The 15,809-nt window shown below is 44.1% G+C and overlaps 1 protein-coding gene across 1 annotated transcript in view; it reads left to right on the plus strand.

The window, feature by feature from the left end:
* Positions 1–15,809, plus strand: part of LOC306934751 (voltage-dependent calcium channel subunit alpha-2/delta-3-like) — a gene marked incomplete at its 3' end in the record, with an annotated part of 283,538 nt that overhangs the window by 244,352 nt on the left and 23,377 nt on the right. Inside the window, exons 31-33 of the mRNA XM_079517503.1 lie at positions 7,124–7,199; positions 8,727–8,779; positions 10,896–10,954. Coding sequence (XP_079373629.1) covers positions 7,124–7,199; positions 8,727–8,779; positions 10,896–10,954 — 188 coding nt within the window. The remainder of the gene's footprint in view (positions 1–7,123; positions 7,200–8,726; positions 8,780–10,895; positions 10,955–15,809) is intronic.

Below are 15,809 nucleotides of genomic sequence, written 5' to 3' on the forward strand. Positions count from 1 at the left end.
GGGCCCTGGTAAACCGGGGTGCCTAATGGAGGAGAAAGGAACTAGGAATAACGTGTTCCTTCCACGCGCAACATTCTACCGGGAAAACTCCCCCCCCCGTCAGGTGATAAGAAGCGGCCTGCTCACTCCTCATGCATCGAAGGAAGCATGAGCTCGGTTCGGGGCTCTCCCCAGGTTGGCAGAGGGAGGGTAGCGCCCAAGATTACAGTTTAGGTAATTGGCACCGGGTGAAAAAATATAGTGTTACAAAATTACAGTATGGGATAAAAATGTATTAAATTTAGGGGCGGCAGTTAATCAGGTGTAGAGTGGACCGTAACGCTGCCAGATGGGAACCGCATGGTTCCCAGTTCAGATTAAACGCTATATAAATGCACCATTTGTACCATAACAATTAAATACATAAAATACTAAATAGGTGAGAGATAACCGCATAAATCGTCTTATGTAGGTGTTTGTGTGTGCGTGTGCGTGTGTGTGTGTGTGTGTGTGTGTGTGTGTGTGTGTGTGTGTGTGTGTGTGTGTGTGTGTGTGTGTGTGTGTGTGTGTGTGTGTGCGTGCGTGCGTGCGCTCGCGTGTGCATTGTATGTTTGCATTACTATACTTGAGGGCGGTACAGTGGAATTTGAGATTATAGACTTTTTGAGGACAACTGTTCCAAAAAGAGTCTTAAAGGTTGGCTTACAATTTGGAAAAGATTCCAGGGTCAGGATTAGACATTGAGTGCTTACTGTGGTTCAGGGATTAGGAGTTATGTCTAATTACTTAGTTGCACGGCACGCCGGTCTGAGCTTGTAGATCTGCTAATTTTGGGCAAAAAAGTAAACTATATATATATATATATATATATATATATATATATAATTATATATTATATATATATATATATATAATTATATATATATATATACTAATAACAATTGCAGTGATAAAATCACCGTCCTAAAATGTTGATGTCCTCACATGTATAGTAATACAAACGTGTGTGTGTGTGTGTGTGTGTGTGTGTGTGTGTGTGTGTGCGTGCGCGGTGTATCAAACAGACAGACGGGCCGCGGTATGAGCGCATGTCTCCCCTCGCGCTAACGGCTCTCAAAGTTAGCCAATCATTTTGAGCTATTCAACGTTGACCCCCGACCCCTGGGACTCAGCGGAGTTCTCCATTAGGGGATTACCGCAAATCTGTTCCTGAAACCCAGGAATTAGGAGCACACACACACACACACACACACACACACACACACACACACACACACACACACACACACACACACGCACACACACACGCTCTCTCACTCCTTGTAGGTCTGGGTCTTTTGGAAAATGCCAGGAGCAATGGGCGGTCACTTTTCATGATTAATTTGGGATTTCAACCCAGGAGGATATAATTTCCAGTATTACAGACTTTTCAGACAGACAGACACACGTAGAGACACACACACACACACACACACACACGCACGTCGTGTGCACACGCACATGGACACACAACACACACACACACAAAGTCAAACTGACTTGATATAGACATGCACTTCACATACTCCGGTTTCCTAAATATTCACAGTAAACTAATGGAGACGTACTAGCAATGACATGTTGACAGAACCCACAGGCTCATATCATTATGCACTTATACATTAGCATTTAAATACCGAATAGGATAGACGTTATGGATATCGGCCTCCCGATAATATCGGACAATAAATGCATTAAAAATATCGGTATGTGATTATGCATACCATTTTTTTCTATGCGGATTTAGGTGAAACCGTAATTTTTGGCTGCGTCTGGTATTGTGCGCTATTGCAGGGGTTCTCAACCTTTTTGGCCGGGGACCCCCGGAAATGCTTTGGCAATGTCTCGGGACCCCCGCCCCGCCCCCTCCCGACCCCCAATATAAATTGACTGCTACAATAACCTTAACCCATTTTGGGCGGGAACCCCTTTTGGTGTTTTAAGCATTGTTATAATTTAGCTATTGAAAAATAGCAGATCTACAAGCTCATAGCGCGCCACCGAGTGGCGCGCTATGAGCTTGTAGGTCTGCTATTTTTGAAAAATCGTGATTTAAAAAAAAAAAAAATATATATATATATATTTTTTTTTTAATAATTTGGGGACCCCCTAAAATAATTTGGCGACCCCCCAAGGGGTCGCGACCCACGGGTTGAGAACCCCTGCGCTATTGAGCCATATGGCCGCGGCCCTTTTTGAGACAGATACAATACGAAATGATTCACCACTTGTGATGAGTGTACACAGTTTAGGCTCTCGAAAACGCTATCATTCATTTATGCTTAAAAAAACTAAAAAAATCACACCCGTGTGAACTGAGTGGTGTAAGGTCTTATATAGACTGATCAGCTGTGGTCTGACGTAATGTCTGACGTAATGAAATCACACCCGTGTGAACTGGGTGACCATAGCAACCATGCTAATTTTTTGGTACGAACAGACACGTAAACTAACAAAGCTGAAATCACACCCGGGTGAACTGGGTGACCATAGCAACCATGCTAATTTTTTGGTACGAACAGACAGACACGTAAACTAACAAAGCCAGTTGTAGGAGTGGTTTACACCACTCAAAAACTAAAAACAAGATAATTCCTTGCATTTCAATAGGGCAGTAGCCTGGCTCCAGCCCTGAATCGCTACCATTAAAAAGCTTATATGTCCTGGCGATTCAGGTCTGGTGACTCTGCCTACGGCTATTAAATCGCACTATGATGACAGGTTTTTATAAACATCATCATCCGACATATTTTACCATTTTTGTTTACATGCTAGTAGCGCATGTTGACTGTGTCTGTTTGTTTAGCAACCGGGTTAGCCATATAGCCACATGATTGACAACAACGTCATCTGCTTTCCTACTATTTTGATTGGTTGGTATAAACCAATCGCCAAAGACTGCCGCTTTGGCCACGCCCATCTCAGAAACTGCTGCTTTAAGAAGGGCTTTCAGTCTGAATAATGAAGTGAATGAAATGACGATCTGTAGTGAGCTCTGTCGCCGGCCATTTACGCTGTTTGTCGCATACGACAATGGGTTAATGGGTTAAGTCACTCTTGGGGAGGGGGGGTGGTGAGAACCAGTGGTGTAAAGTAACTAAGTATTTTTACTCTATTTGAGTATTTACAATTTACAATACATTTTACTTCTCCACTACATCTTAGAGGCAAATGCTGTACCTTTACTCCACTACATATTTGAAAAAACTTTTGTTACTACAGTTACTTTGTAGATTTTGACAATGTGTTGCATCGCGATATGCAATCGCATCGTGAGCTATTTTCAAAGGACTTTTACTCGCTCCCTCTCCACAAGCGAGCAAAATGGCTACCATGTGAATAATGCATGTGGCCCAGTGTAATGACAGCAATCACAACATGTGTGTGTGGCTTCAGGGGAGGCTGGTAAGCAGATTTCTCTGCCTCGTTCTCTTGTCACATACAGCCGTGGAGAAATGATGGCTGACAAATCTCACAAGCAGACCACTCTGCCTCTCTATCATAGAGACGGAGCTCTGGGGCTGACAGCGCCATGCTTTATAGTCCCCCTCATAAAATCAGACATAAAAACAAGCGATCTGCCCTCTTTACGGAATGATGAATGTGCGCTGATGAGGGATATTTTATATGGAGTATGACATAGGATAAATGAATAATAGGGTATCGTGTCACTGAAGTATTGAAATGATGAGTAATGGGGCTTAGGGAGGACTTAAGCGCTAATGAATACCGCATGATCAGTCTTAGCCGGGTGTCATCTGAAGAGAATTCATGTGCGCGAGGAGGGGCGCTGTTTTTTTCTCCTGATTAAAAAATAATAGGAGGGTTTTTTGGAGTTCATTGCTTAACACCAGCATGACTGAGAGGTCATTTTGACCTATTTATTTGAGATTTTTGAAGTTGAATATCTTTGGACATGAACCTTTCAGAAGGTTCCCGTTCCATGACCATCAACATCCATCATCATTCCTCATCATTCCATCATCATTCCTCATCATTCCATCATCATTCTCATGTCAGAATGCCGCAGCTCTCGGATACATCATACAGCGTTATACGAGCCGTTTGATGAAGATGAATGTGGATAACTCACTCGTACGAGCAATCCTTTTTTTTTTTTTTTTTTAAGTATTCCTAGTTTGTTTAGGATTGTTTTGTATGAGCAATAAAAACAAATGAAGGGATCTCATGAAGTGACGTTACAGTATGTAGCGCTCAACGCGTGCATGACATACAGTATACTCTCTCGTGCGCGCGCACACACACACACACACACACACACACATGCGCGCACACGCACATGTGTGGATTATACACTTGTGATGTAATCAACATTTTAGGACATCGGTTTTATGAATGGCATTTTTAAAAAACTGTTGCCTCTTTTTAAAGCCTAACCCTGAAGCCGGAAACAACAGGCGATCTACTGTACAAGCTCACAACTCATCACAAGGGACTCATCATCACTGTGACGCCTTTGGATCTTGTAAATCAGTTATCGTTTTGGGTTGCAACACCGGCACGCATCAGACACAACTCAACCCTGTTCCAACAACAATATTTCTTGCGAGGACCAGTACAATTATTGTTCTCACAATGTTTTTTTGTTTGTTTGTTTGTGTGTTTATTCATTCATTCATTCATTCACTCATTCATTCATTCATTCATTCATTCATTCACGCACGCACGCACGCACGCACGCACGCACGCACGCACGCACGCACGCACGCACGCACGCACGCACGCACGCACACACACACACACACACACACACACACACACACACACACACACACAGTGTGCTGCTAACAGCATTAAGTTGCTTGGCTTAGTGCTAATTGGTCCCTGGCGCTGTGTGAGAGCTGTATGTCATACTGGTACTGTGGCTGAGGCTGGAACCGGGCCCAGCCAGGGCCCACAGGCTGCATGGCCTCACTGGACCCAGGCCGGGCCCAGCCAGGGCCCACGAGCTGGAACCAGGCCCAGCCAGGGCCCACAAGCTGGAACCAGGCCCAGCCAGGGCCCACGGGCTGGAACCAGGCCCAGCCAGGGCCCACGGGCTGGAAACAGGCCCAGCCAGGGCCCACAAGCTGGAACCGGGTCCAGCCAGGGCCCACGGGCTGGAACCGGGTCCAGCCAGGGCCCACAAGCTGGAACCGGGTCCAGCCAGGGCCCACGGGCACGCACGCACGCACGCACGCACACACGGTGAATAATCAAGTCTATGGGAACATGCCTGCAGGCTCTACTGTAGCCAGGAATGTCCAGTGCAACTTCTGACCCGTCCAGTGTGTGGGACAGTTTTCCCGGTCCTCACACAAGAAACATGGTTGTTTCATGGTTAGAAAAGAGGACTAGTGTTTATCGGTTTGGTTTAGGGTGTTGCTGGGGTTGGCGTTACACCTCATCTGCACTGCCAGCTGGGGTTGGCGTTACACCTCATCTGCACTGCCAGCTGGGGTTGGCGTTACACCTCATCTGTACTGCCAGCTGGGGTTGGCGTTACACCTCATCTGCACTGCCAGCTGGGGTTGGCGTTACACCTCATCTGCACTGCCAGCGATGCGATGCGAGCGACGAAATCTCATTAGAATACATGTTGTTTTTTCAGTGAGACTGTCCTGACGTACCGCGAGCGACAACGTGCCGTGCAGCGACATCGTCCACCCCTCCTATATTCGCTCGCAGTGTCTCTATTTGAGTGGTGTTTTGCTGCCCCAAACTAAACTATTTACCATTGGTTACGGCTACGTCGCAACCCAATAACTGACGTTCCATATCTGGACAGTTTTTCGCCCACAATAACGCTCGCTCCTTGCCTGCATGTGCACATGAGGTGTTATGCCTCATTTGTACTTAGTTGCGCATTGGCGTCGTACATGGAAAATCTACTTAATGTGGCCCTGTTCCGTCACAGCGTGGCACTTTGTGGGCTTGTAGTTCTGACATGTTCCACTTAAATAAACAGCATTTGCAACGACATCGGTAAATCACCTTCCTAAAATGTGTAAAGTCCTCACAAGTATGGTAAACACAACGTGTGTGCGTGCATGAGCGCGCGCACATCTACGTATGCTCAACACCCCTCGATGACCTCAAACTGCAGACAGACCTAGACCTCACACCCTCAGGGTGAGCTAAGAACTAAAGCTCCCCAATATCCCCCGAATATCCCCCAAATCCTCCCCACACAGGCACACACACACACACACGCGCACACGCGCACACGCACGCGCGCGCACGCACCGTCCTACATCTACGCTAAGGAACCTCTCAGAGGAAAGAGGGCCCAGGAAGCCCTGGGCTTTGAGTTTCTTTCCAGTATTGCTATATACATACCCGCAGGTAACAGGCTGAACTGTAGCGGAGGTGAGAGCTCTCTCATTCCACCTCCCACGCTCATAGACCGCCCCGCAGGCGCGGAACGGTAGAGAGTGTGTCTGGGGAACAGGTGAGAGGATGGTTGAAGATGGTTGGGGGGACATGGGGAGGAGAGCGCGGCTGGCTGGCCCCCAGACTGGGCTCTGTAAGGGTCGGTCACACACCATGCAAGCACGATAACTAGAATGAGAACTAGAAAGTCAACGCATTGTCACCCCAAGCCGGGTGACGGCGCGTTGACCGTATGTCAGATGTTTGACTTTGTCGGGAGTACCCGCGACTTCACATTGCTGACAGGGGAAAGCGATGATTTACGCCGCTGAGTTGGCTGAAGCGGACTTTGCAACGTTCGGCACAACTCGCTCGCCTTACGACTCGCTCCCCTGACGGCTCACTTGGAGGTGTCCACTTCGGACTCCGTCCCACCTCTGTCATTTTAACAGTTTTTAGCGTAGCTGTCACCAGTGTTGGAAAGTAATATTATTATTTTCTCCCAGTAACTAGTAATATAACTATTTACTTTACATTTTGAGTAATACTATTACTAATATGTTACTATTTTCCAACAGTAGCTAGTTTTTAGAGTGAGTTGCACTTTATCCTTCAGGGTTTTAAAGAAAATATGTTGAGAATCCCTGTCTCCCCATCTCTCTCTCTCTCTCTCTCACCCCTCCCCCCTTCTCTCTCTCTCTCTCTCTCTCTCTCTCTCTCCCCCTCTATCCAGGGTGACTCTGTTTGACTACCAGGCTATCTGTTCGATCTACACAGAGAGTAGTGACAGCGGACACACACTGTTGGATGTAAGTACACCGTGCGTCGCGTGGGAAGCTCCAGTACCGCGCGTCCCGTGGGACGCTTCACTACTCGTGTTGTAGTCGAGACCACCTACTGTAAAGAGAGACCAAGACCTAGTTGTCCGGCAGCCGACAGGCTTCTTTTGTTTAAAGTAGGACATTTGGTACTGTATATAGTCTTTTTTATTGGCCTAAAATATTGTCTATATACATACATTCATGAATCCACTTGCTGACCGGCTGTTAGTATTGGGCAATGTTTTTTCCCATTAACATCGGGCAGGCAAAATTGACAAACATGTCAAACTTTCCTTATGCTTTAAGTAGCATGTGACATGTCAAACTAGGGTTTTTTCATGATTCTGAAATGTGATGAGGTCAGCACATTTTGTGGCTATGGCTGGTTCGAAAATGGTATAAAATAACTTAAATAAGAGGTCAAATAAAATAATAATAAACTGCTACTGCAGTCTAGATGTTTTTGTACCAATGCTGAATGCTGTCATGGCTTTGTCACTTCTACAGACTGCATGATTATGTACAAGGCAAACATTACCTCATATAAATTCACTGATTTGTCTTAACCTCTGTAGGGACTTAAACTCTCTGTACTCTGTTGCTCAGCGTACTTTATTAAACCTTCGGACAAGGCTTGCTTAACGACCAAGCAATAACGAGCAATTGGCTGGACTACACATGATCACAAGGTTTTGTTAGCCTGGCTAATAAGCCAGACCGAATCAGCCGTTGGCAAAAAAAAAATTGCCTGCCGGCGGATTACAGTCTGGAGAGGCTCAATTGTACGCCCATTTCCTACACCAGAGAACTGGTGTGGCCAATCGGGACACGGTATGCAATATGGGCGGGCTTTGGTACAGTGAAAACGCGATGTAGGCTTGTAGATCAGCTGTGTTCCCTGCGCACCTGAAGAAAATAAATAAATAAATAGCGTGTGTACTGTGTACGCGCGTCTGTGGGAACCGATAGGAAGAACCGAAATGTAATTATTGTAATGGGTACCCGTACCCGGTACCCAGGCATGTTCGGTTCTGTACCTGCTTGGTCCCGAGGTTCAGGACCCACCCCTACTCATAATATATATGAGTAGGGGTAAGTAGGGGTAGGGGTAATAAAATTATTCCTTTGCATTGTAGTGACTCGTCTCGTCTCGAGTGGTCTTGGTGGGGGAAGAGACCCGAGACAATTGCTCCGAGACCAAGACAAATGAAGGGCGAGACCAAGACGAGACCGAGACAACGAAAATGTGGTCTTGGTCTCGAGACGAGACAATGTCTCGAACACTATTCAGTACCGCGCGTCCCGCGGGATGCTTCAGGCCTCCTCAGCTTCTACATGCAATGTCACTGTTATCGCCACGCTATTTGACACGTGATCCTTGAGATTATTTCACATCATTGACGGTCGGTTGGTTTTAGGTTTTACATGTCGTTATCCGTCCCTGACCATGTTCTCCCCCCTGACCACGTGTCCCCCCTACTCTCTGACCATGTTCTCCCCCCCTACTCTCTCCAGCCGTATTTTGCCGCCTTCGCAGCTATCAAGTGGATCATGACCGAGCTTGTCATGTAAGGCGTGTGCGTGTGTGTGTGCGTGTGCGTGTGCGTGTGCGTGCGTGCGCGCGCGTGCGTTTGTATTGTGTGTATGCATGCATGCATGCCATGCATGCTTGGCTGCGCATGCACACCATTGTACATGGGCTATACATGGGTATAGGGTCGCCAACGGTCCCTTGAAATAAGTAATCGTCCTGTAAATTGTAAACCAATGTTTTTCCCTTATTGAACTGATAAGGGACATGCACTTTGTTCCTTATTTCTGTAAATCAAATGTATCATATGTGGTTTTCAAACTTTTCCAGGTCAAGGACCCCCACAATTATTTGGCCACAAACCCCCATCTCAAAATATTTTGTTCATTATATTCAAAGATTTGCACACTTTTTTCAAAAAATAGCTGATCTACAAGCTCACAGCGCAGCACAAAGTGACGTGCTATGAGCTTGTAGATCTACTATTTTTGAATAGCCAAAGGATGCTTTAACCCGGTTTTAACGAGTTAAAATTATCTCTGTACCTGGACTGCATTTTTCTGTCTACACCCCCCTCTCGTTGCCAAAAGTAGCTGACCTACAAGCTCACACAGGAACACGTCATGAGCTTATAGATCTTCTGTTTTGGGCTCAAAATCCACAATATGGATGCTGGTGTTCAAGTGGTTCATTACAGACATCCCACCTCCTGGAAATTAGCGTCTATGAACATATGCCAATGTGGTAAATATATGCAGAATATAGGCTGCATATATGCCATATTCAGGTTCAAATATGTAGATGTATAGGACATACATATGCCATATATAGCTCACATAATATCCACATATGTGGCATATATTTAACAAATCACACCCGTGTGAAGTGAGGGGCGCTTCACCAAGCCTTATCATCTTACATCATCATAACTTAACATCATATGCCGAATTGCTCAGTGACAGACAAAACAAACATTAAACTCTGTTCATTGTTAATGGCATTTTTAATGTTTGTCTAGGAAAGACAAACATTAAACCTGTATACAGTATAGGCCCCTCAAAATATACATTTTATTTCTTGACATCCCTGAAATAAAGATTTCCAGGGTGGGATGTTTGTTATTATGGTTAATGTGCAAAAACTCTACAGATCTGCAGTTTGAGAACTTCACATGTCCTGCCATTGTCACAACTCAATAGATTGTCAGAGAGGGTTGCCAATATTCCCTGAATAGATAGAGTTCTTCTGTGAAATAAACCTCTAACCCATTTTGGGCGCGAACCCCTTTTGGTGTTAGCATTATGTTATGCTTTAGCTATTGAAAAATAGCAGATCTACAAGCTCATAGCGCGCCACCGAGTGGCGCGCTACGAGCTTGTAGGTCTGCTATTTTTGAAAAATCGAAGAACGACTGACATGGAAACATAGCTTTTTCAGAAAACTGTCAGGATGAAGAAGACATCTTTAGAATTGTCACAACTCAATAGAGTGTCAGTAGAGGGTGGCATTTGCCAATATTCCCTGAATAGATAGAGTTCTTCTGCTGGACACTTTTCAGTAGCAAAGCAGTAGAATTAGCATTAGGCTAATCAGTGAATTAAACCTGCACGGGAAAACATGCATTTTCATAGAAACCTTCAGGAAAAGATCAGGAAAGCGTGAAGAGTTGGAATGGCACGCATCTGTAAGTTGGCAACCCACTATAGCTACATGTGGCATGCGTCTTCTGCGTCCGTGTGTGCGTGGCTCTAGTGCACGGTGCGTGCGTGTATACGTAACTCTCGTGTTTGTTTATGAATGCCCGCTCCAGTACGGTGACAAGATGATCAGAGTTCATAAGTGGTAATGGCATCCCGATGTTTCCTGTAATCTTGGAAGCATTCCTAAGATGCCCTGTTGTGGCTTTTTCTTTTTTTCCCCTGGGTGGTCCTGCGTATAGGTTGCCACACCGCATGCTTGGGGGGGGGGGGATTTCATGTTCGTGTCTGTGCCTTTACAATTCTATGCATGTCAGAGTGAGTTTTTTAGGTTTTTGGTTCATGGGTCCATATGTTTCCGTCAAGTGTTTCGTCAATGTGGCGTTTTTGTATTTATTTTTTGCCGAGTCGTCACATTTTTTTGACGCGCGTTCTCCTCCCTCTGTGCGCTCTCAGATTTCTGCTGGAGTTCAACTTGTACAGTTGGTGGTACTCCAACGACCTCACGGCCAAAGGTAAGGAATCCTCTCGGGTTCCGGTCATCTGTGTTTGCCTTCACGCATGCACGCACGCACGCACGCACGCACGCACGCACGCACGAACACACACACACGTATGCACGCACACACACGCACACACTCACACGCACGCAGCCGTAGACCTTTCAGACAGCGATGCCCACCCACACAGTGAAATCATCAGTCTTAATTTATCCATCTGCCATCTGTAACTCAGAGTGTGTACACATGTAACCATATGTGTACACATGTAGCCAGTGGTGGGAAAATACTTAATAATGTTTTACTTAAGTAAAAGTATCAATACTGCAATACTGTTAAAAGTACAAAAGTATTGGTAGCAACATTTAGGTCTACTAAAGTACCAAACGCAAAAGTACTCATTGTGAACAATATTATTATTTTATTTTATTCTTTTGGATGGAAAGCATCAGGGACAGAACATAAAATAATCTAAAAATAATGATTCAAATTAAACGAAAAAAGTAATAAAAAAAACATGGGCACCTCACGTATTAGGACAGGTGTTTTCGATGAATCTATCATGGTTAAAATGGAGTTTGAAGTTACAATTGGGTTTATAGGAAGTGGGCGGGCCAGCTAAAATTAATATCAAATATCTGAAATCCGAATCGAGCAACTTAAAAACTGTCTGGGGTGTTCACATAAGGCTGAGTACACGATGAAATGACCAAAAGTTATTTTGAGAGTGAAATAAACCTTTAAGTAGGCCTTTTGGTGTTTTAAACATTATGTTATAATTTAGCTATTGAAAAATAGCAGATCTACAAGCTCATAGCGCGCCACCGAGTGGCGCGCTATGAACTTGTAGGTCTGCTATTTTTGAAAAATCGTTAAAATGTGCCTCAAATCTTTCCGAAAATTGTCATGATTTAGAAAACTTTTTTTTTTAATTTCGACGTCAGGCCTGAATGGGTTAAGTAAATGTACTTAGACCACTGAACCACTGAAAACACATCCATCAAATGCAGAGAGACAGTGTGGTGCCTCAGTAAACCACGATCACAGGTAAACCAAGTAAGAACCTATAGCATCAGACTAAACTATATATACAATAACAATTTACAATGTAGGCATTTAACAGACGCTCTTGATCCAGAGCAATTTAATCCGAGGTAATAAATACGTCAAGGCAATACATCAGGTGCTTAGAGATAGTGATCTAGGATCATAAACCAAGAACCTATCATCATTCTATAGTTTAGATATTCTTCCTTTCCCACTTTGAAATTGCACCATAAATAAAGTGTGGGGTCGTCAAAAGAAATCCCCCGGTAAAATGGGGACATGGCATAAAAGAGTTTGAGAAGCCCTGCTCAAAACAGTACGATATCAAAGAAATACATTATCTGTTCATTGTTATCAAAATAATAATCTGCACATTGAAACTACAAGAATACCAGTATAAACAACGAACCTCGTATCTGTTTAAAATAACATGCTGCTAATCTAATTTACATTTTGAACAGAAAAAAAGAAGCCAAACAAGCCTAAACAACAACCCGTCAGTGTTGCTTTTGTTGACTAAAACTATGGCGAAAAATGTTCATCGACTACCATTTTTCTGTGACGACAGCTAAACAAAAATATATAATAAACTAAGCTAGGATGACTAAAACTAAGACTAAATAATTATATTGACAATGTCATCAACAAATAAAAACTAGACTAAAATGTTAGGGAGGGACCAGTGGAGGAGAGATCCAGTAGAACTAAAAGACAAGTCATATTTAGTTTGGTTGCGCTCGGGTGTTGCGACTATGAAAATAGCAGATCTGCGGTGTGTTGAGAGCTTTTAGCATGTAACCATTATTGCTAAAGCAGCCGTTACGACACCATCGAGGCCCGCCAAAATATTGATACATTTTACTGAAACTACACTAAATCAAAAACTTTTCAGTTGACTAAAATGTGACAAAAATTGAGTGGATTTTTTTTTTGCCAAAGACTATGACTGAAAAACTACACCAAAATGTCCTGTCAAAATCAACAGTGTACACCAGTAGTTTTCAACCAGTGGTCCGGGGAGATTTTTAATACCCGGGTCCATTTGGTTTCATTTTACGCTCTCAAGAGTGACATTATTGTTAAACATCTGCATTATTAATTTACAAGAAGTCTACACAATTTGAGAATGTAGAAGAATTGTTATTTTGATAAAAGTTTGCCAAAGGCATGGAATTGTAGACAAAATCTTATCCAACGACAACAAAATATTCTTTAGTTTTGGGTCTGAGAGGCTACATCTCATCAAATGGTGGTCCGTGGCTCAAAGGCCGAATAAAAAATGGGCCTTGAAATGAAACGGGTTGAAAACCACTGCTGCACACCCGTACAGACGGGTCTGTACGCCCGTACAGACCCCGAGAAGACCTTGTGTCACATGGGTGGGTGGTGGTCAGAGTGACCTTCTGTCCACCTCTCTCCTCTCCTCTCCTCGGCCTCTCTCTGTCTGAGTCAGTGTGACCGCTGTGGAAAAACAGAACGAAAAATGAACAATCCAAAACCTAACACCAAAAATGGCACAACATGAGATTACCTCAGACGGCCTCGGCGCTCCAGACGTGTGCGTGTGTGCGTGTTAAGTACTGTATGTATCTTTGTGTGTGTGTGTGTGTGTGTGTGTGTGTGTGCGTGTGCGTGCGCGTGCGCGTGTGTGCGCATGCGCGTGTGCACGCAAGCGCCATATTGGTGGCAAAGCAATATCCGTTTTGTAATGAGAGAAAAGGGCTTCTCCTGCTTCTTTCTTTCTGTCTTTCTTTCTTTCTTTCTTTCTTTCTCTCTCTCTGTTTCTGTATCAACCTATTGCACACACACACACACACACACACACACACACAGACACGTTCATGCAAGTAATGGTGCGTGCCAATAAGCTTATGAGCGGAGTTGTGTGCGTGTGTGTGCGTGCGTGTGTGCGTGTGCGCGTGTGTGCGCGCACACCATAAAAATAATACTCCATAGTAGAGTGTTGGTTTTCTGTTTGTGTGTCAGTCAGTCTGGAGCTCGGCCTCGCTAAGCTAGCATGTAGAATGTGGCATTATGATACCGTGCTAATTCTGGTACAAAACCAATATGAACAGAGAGAGAGGTGGGGGGGGGGGGACCACAAAATGAATGAATCTGTAACACGTATATACTTCTTCAGTGGTGTAGGAAGTACTCACATGGTTTTTTTTAAGTAAGAGTATCAATACTGCAATGTAGATACAATGTAGATACTGTGTCACAAGTAAAGTCCCACGCAGTATTCAAAATGTACTTGGGTTGGGTAAAGAAAAAAGTACAAAAGTATTGGCATCAAAATATACTTGCTCAAAGTAAAAGTAGCCTGCTCAGCCTGTGCAGAATTAATGTACCATTTCACCAGTTGTAAATGTACAACGGTCTTTTGAAAATAGCATATCTATACGTGACACATTTTGAGCACGGGATACTGTACAGTATATACATACAGCGCTGAAGTGGTTTTATGATAATACAAATCTGCAGAGTAACAAAAAAAGAATAACTCGAACTTGGTAAGCTTTACTTGAGTAAATGTACTTAGTTACTTTCCACCACTGATCTCCGGCTGAATAGCCGTCGGTGGGTCGGTGGATGGAACGTACAGTACGGCAGCGTTTGTGCACACACTGCCGGCCGCTTGCCAAGCACGTCAAAGACAATTTCACAGCTGGCTAGCCTCAGGACTTAGCACACATTTTCTATATCTTTTTACAACAGCATGAGACGTTGGGAGCCTGCATGGGGACCATGTGACACACGCACGCGCACACACACACACACACACACACACACACACACACACACACACACACACACACACACACACACACACACACACACACACATAGCGGCACGTAGCCTAACCCTAATCCGTGGTACACAGTACAAATAAAAAATCCACAGTGCTTGTTTAACATCTTTAGAGTGTAACACATGCAACCAAAATAACCCTTATGAGTCCATTTGGTTGCATTACAAATGGACGAACTGACATTGAGGATTTGACTGTACTATCTGAAGCTGAACTAATCTCGGCATGTAGGCAGACACGCACAGACACACGCACACACAGCGGCGTATTGTCACACAAATGACCGTCTGTAATTAAACCGTTGTATATTGAAAATATTACACATAATAACTCTAATCCGTATCACGGCGCGAACAGATCCGCTTAAACATGAGCGCAAACATTCCAAAAGGAAACGTCTTAATAACGGGCTGTGTTTTAAGTCAGAGAAACGCAAATGAAGAAAAGGTCTTAAAAATGGCTTTCTCATTTGAACCACAGAGGTCAAAACTGGATGCTTGTAGTACCGGTTGTAACCATTTGGTGGCAGGAGTGTTCAAGTAACGCTGCATGCATGGGGAACATGTGTACTGTGAATGCTTGTAGTAGAGGCGGCTCTGCTCTGGGCTGCGTTCTGTTCAAACCTCCTGTATTTGCTGGGATGTGGTGTGTTTTACTATTTGCGTGCGAAATATTTACATGGCTTTGAAGCCCACATGTTAATTATATATTTGAGCTACGTACATATTTCCCTGCTGTTTGGCATCAGTTCCTATACCTCTCCCGTATGTGTATCTCTCTCTTTTTCTGGGGCCTCTCTAAATAAAGGTGAAATAAAAAATAAATATTTTCTTTCTTTCTTTCTTTCTTTCTTTCTTTCTTTCTTCGTCTGTATGTCTATTTGTCCTGACCGATTGCCATATTATATATAATTTCAGCCATATCACGGTATATGTACTGTATTTTAATATATCTTCTCTTTCTCTCTCATCTTGTCTGCCTGTCTGCCTGCCTGCCTGCCTGCCTGCCCGT

This window comes from Electrona antarctica (assembly GCF_951216825.1).
Source record: "Electrona antarctica genome assembly, chromosome: 2".
In the NCBI taxonomy this organism is placed as follows: Eukaryota; Metazoa; Chordata; class Actinopteri; order Myctophiformes; family Myctophidae; genus Electrona; species Electrona antarctica.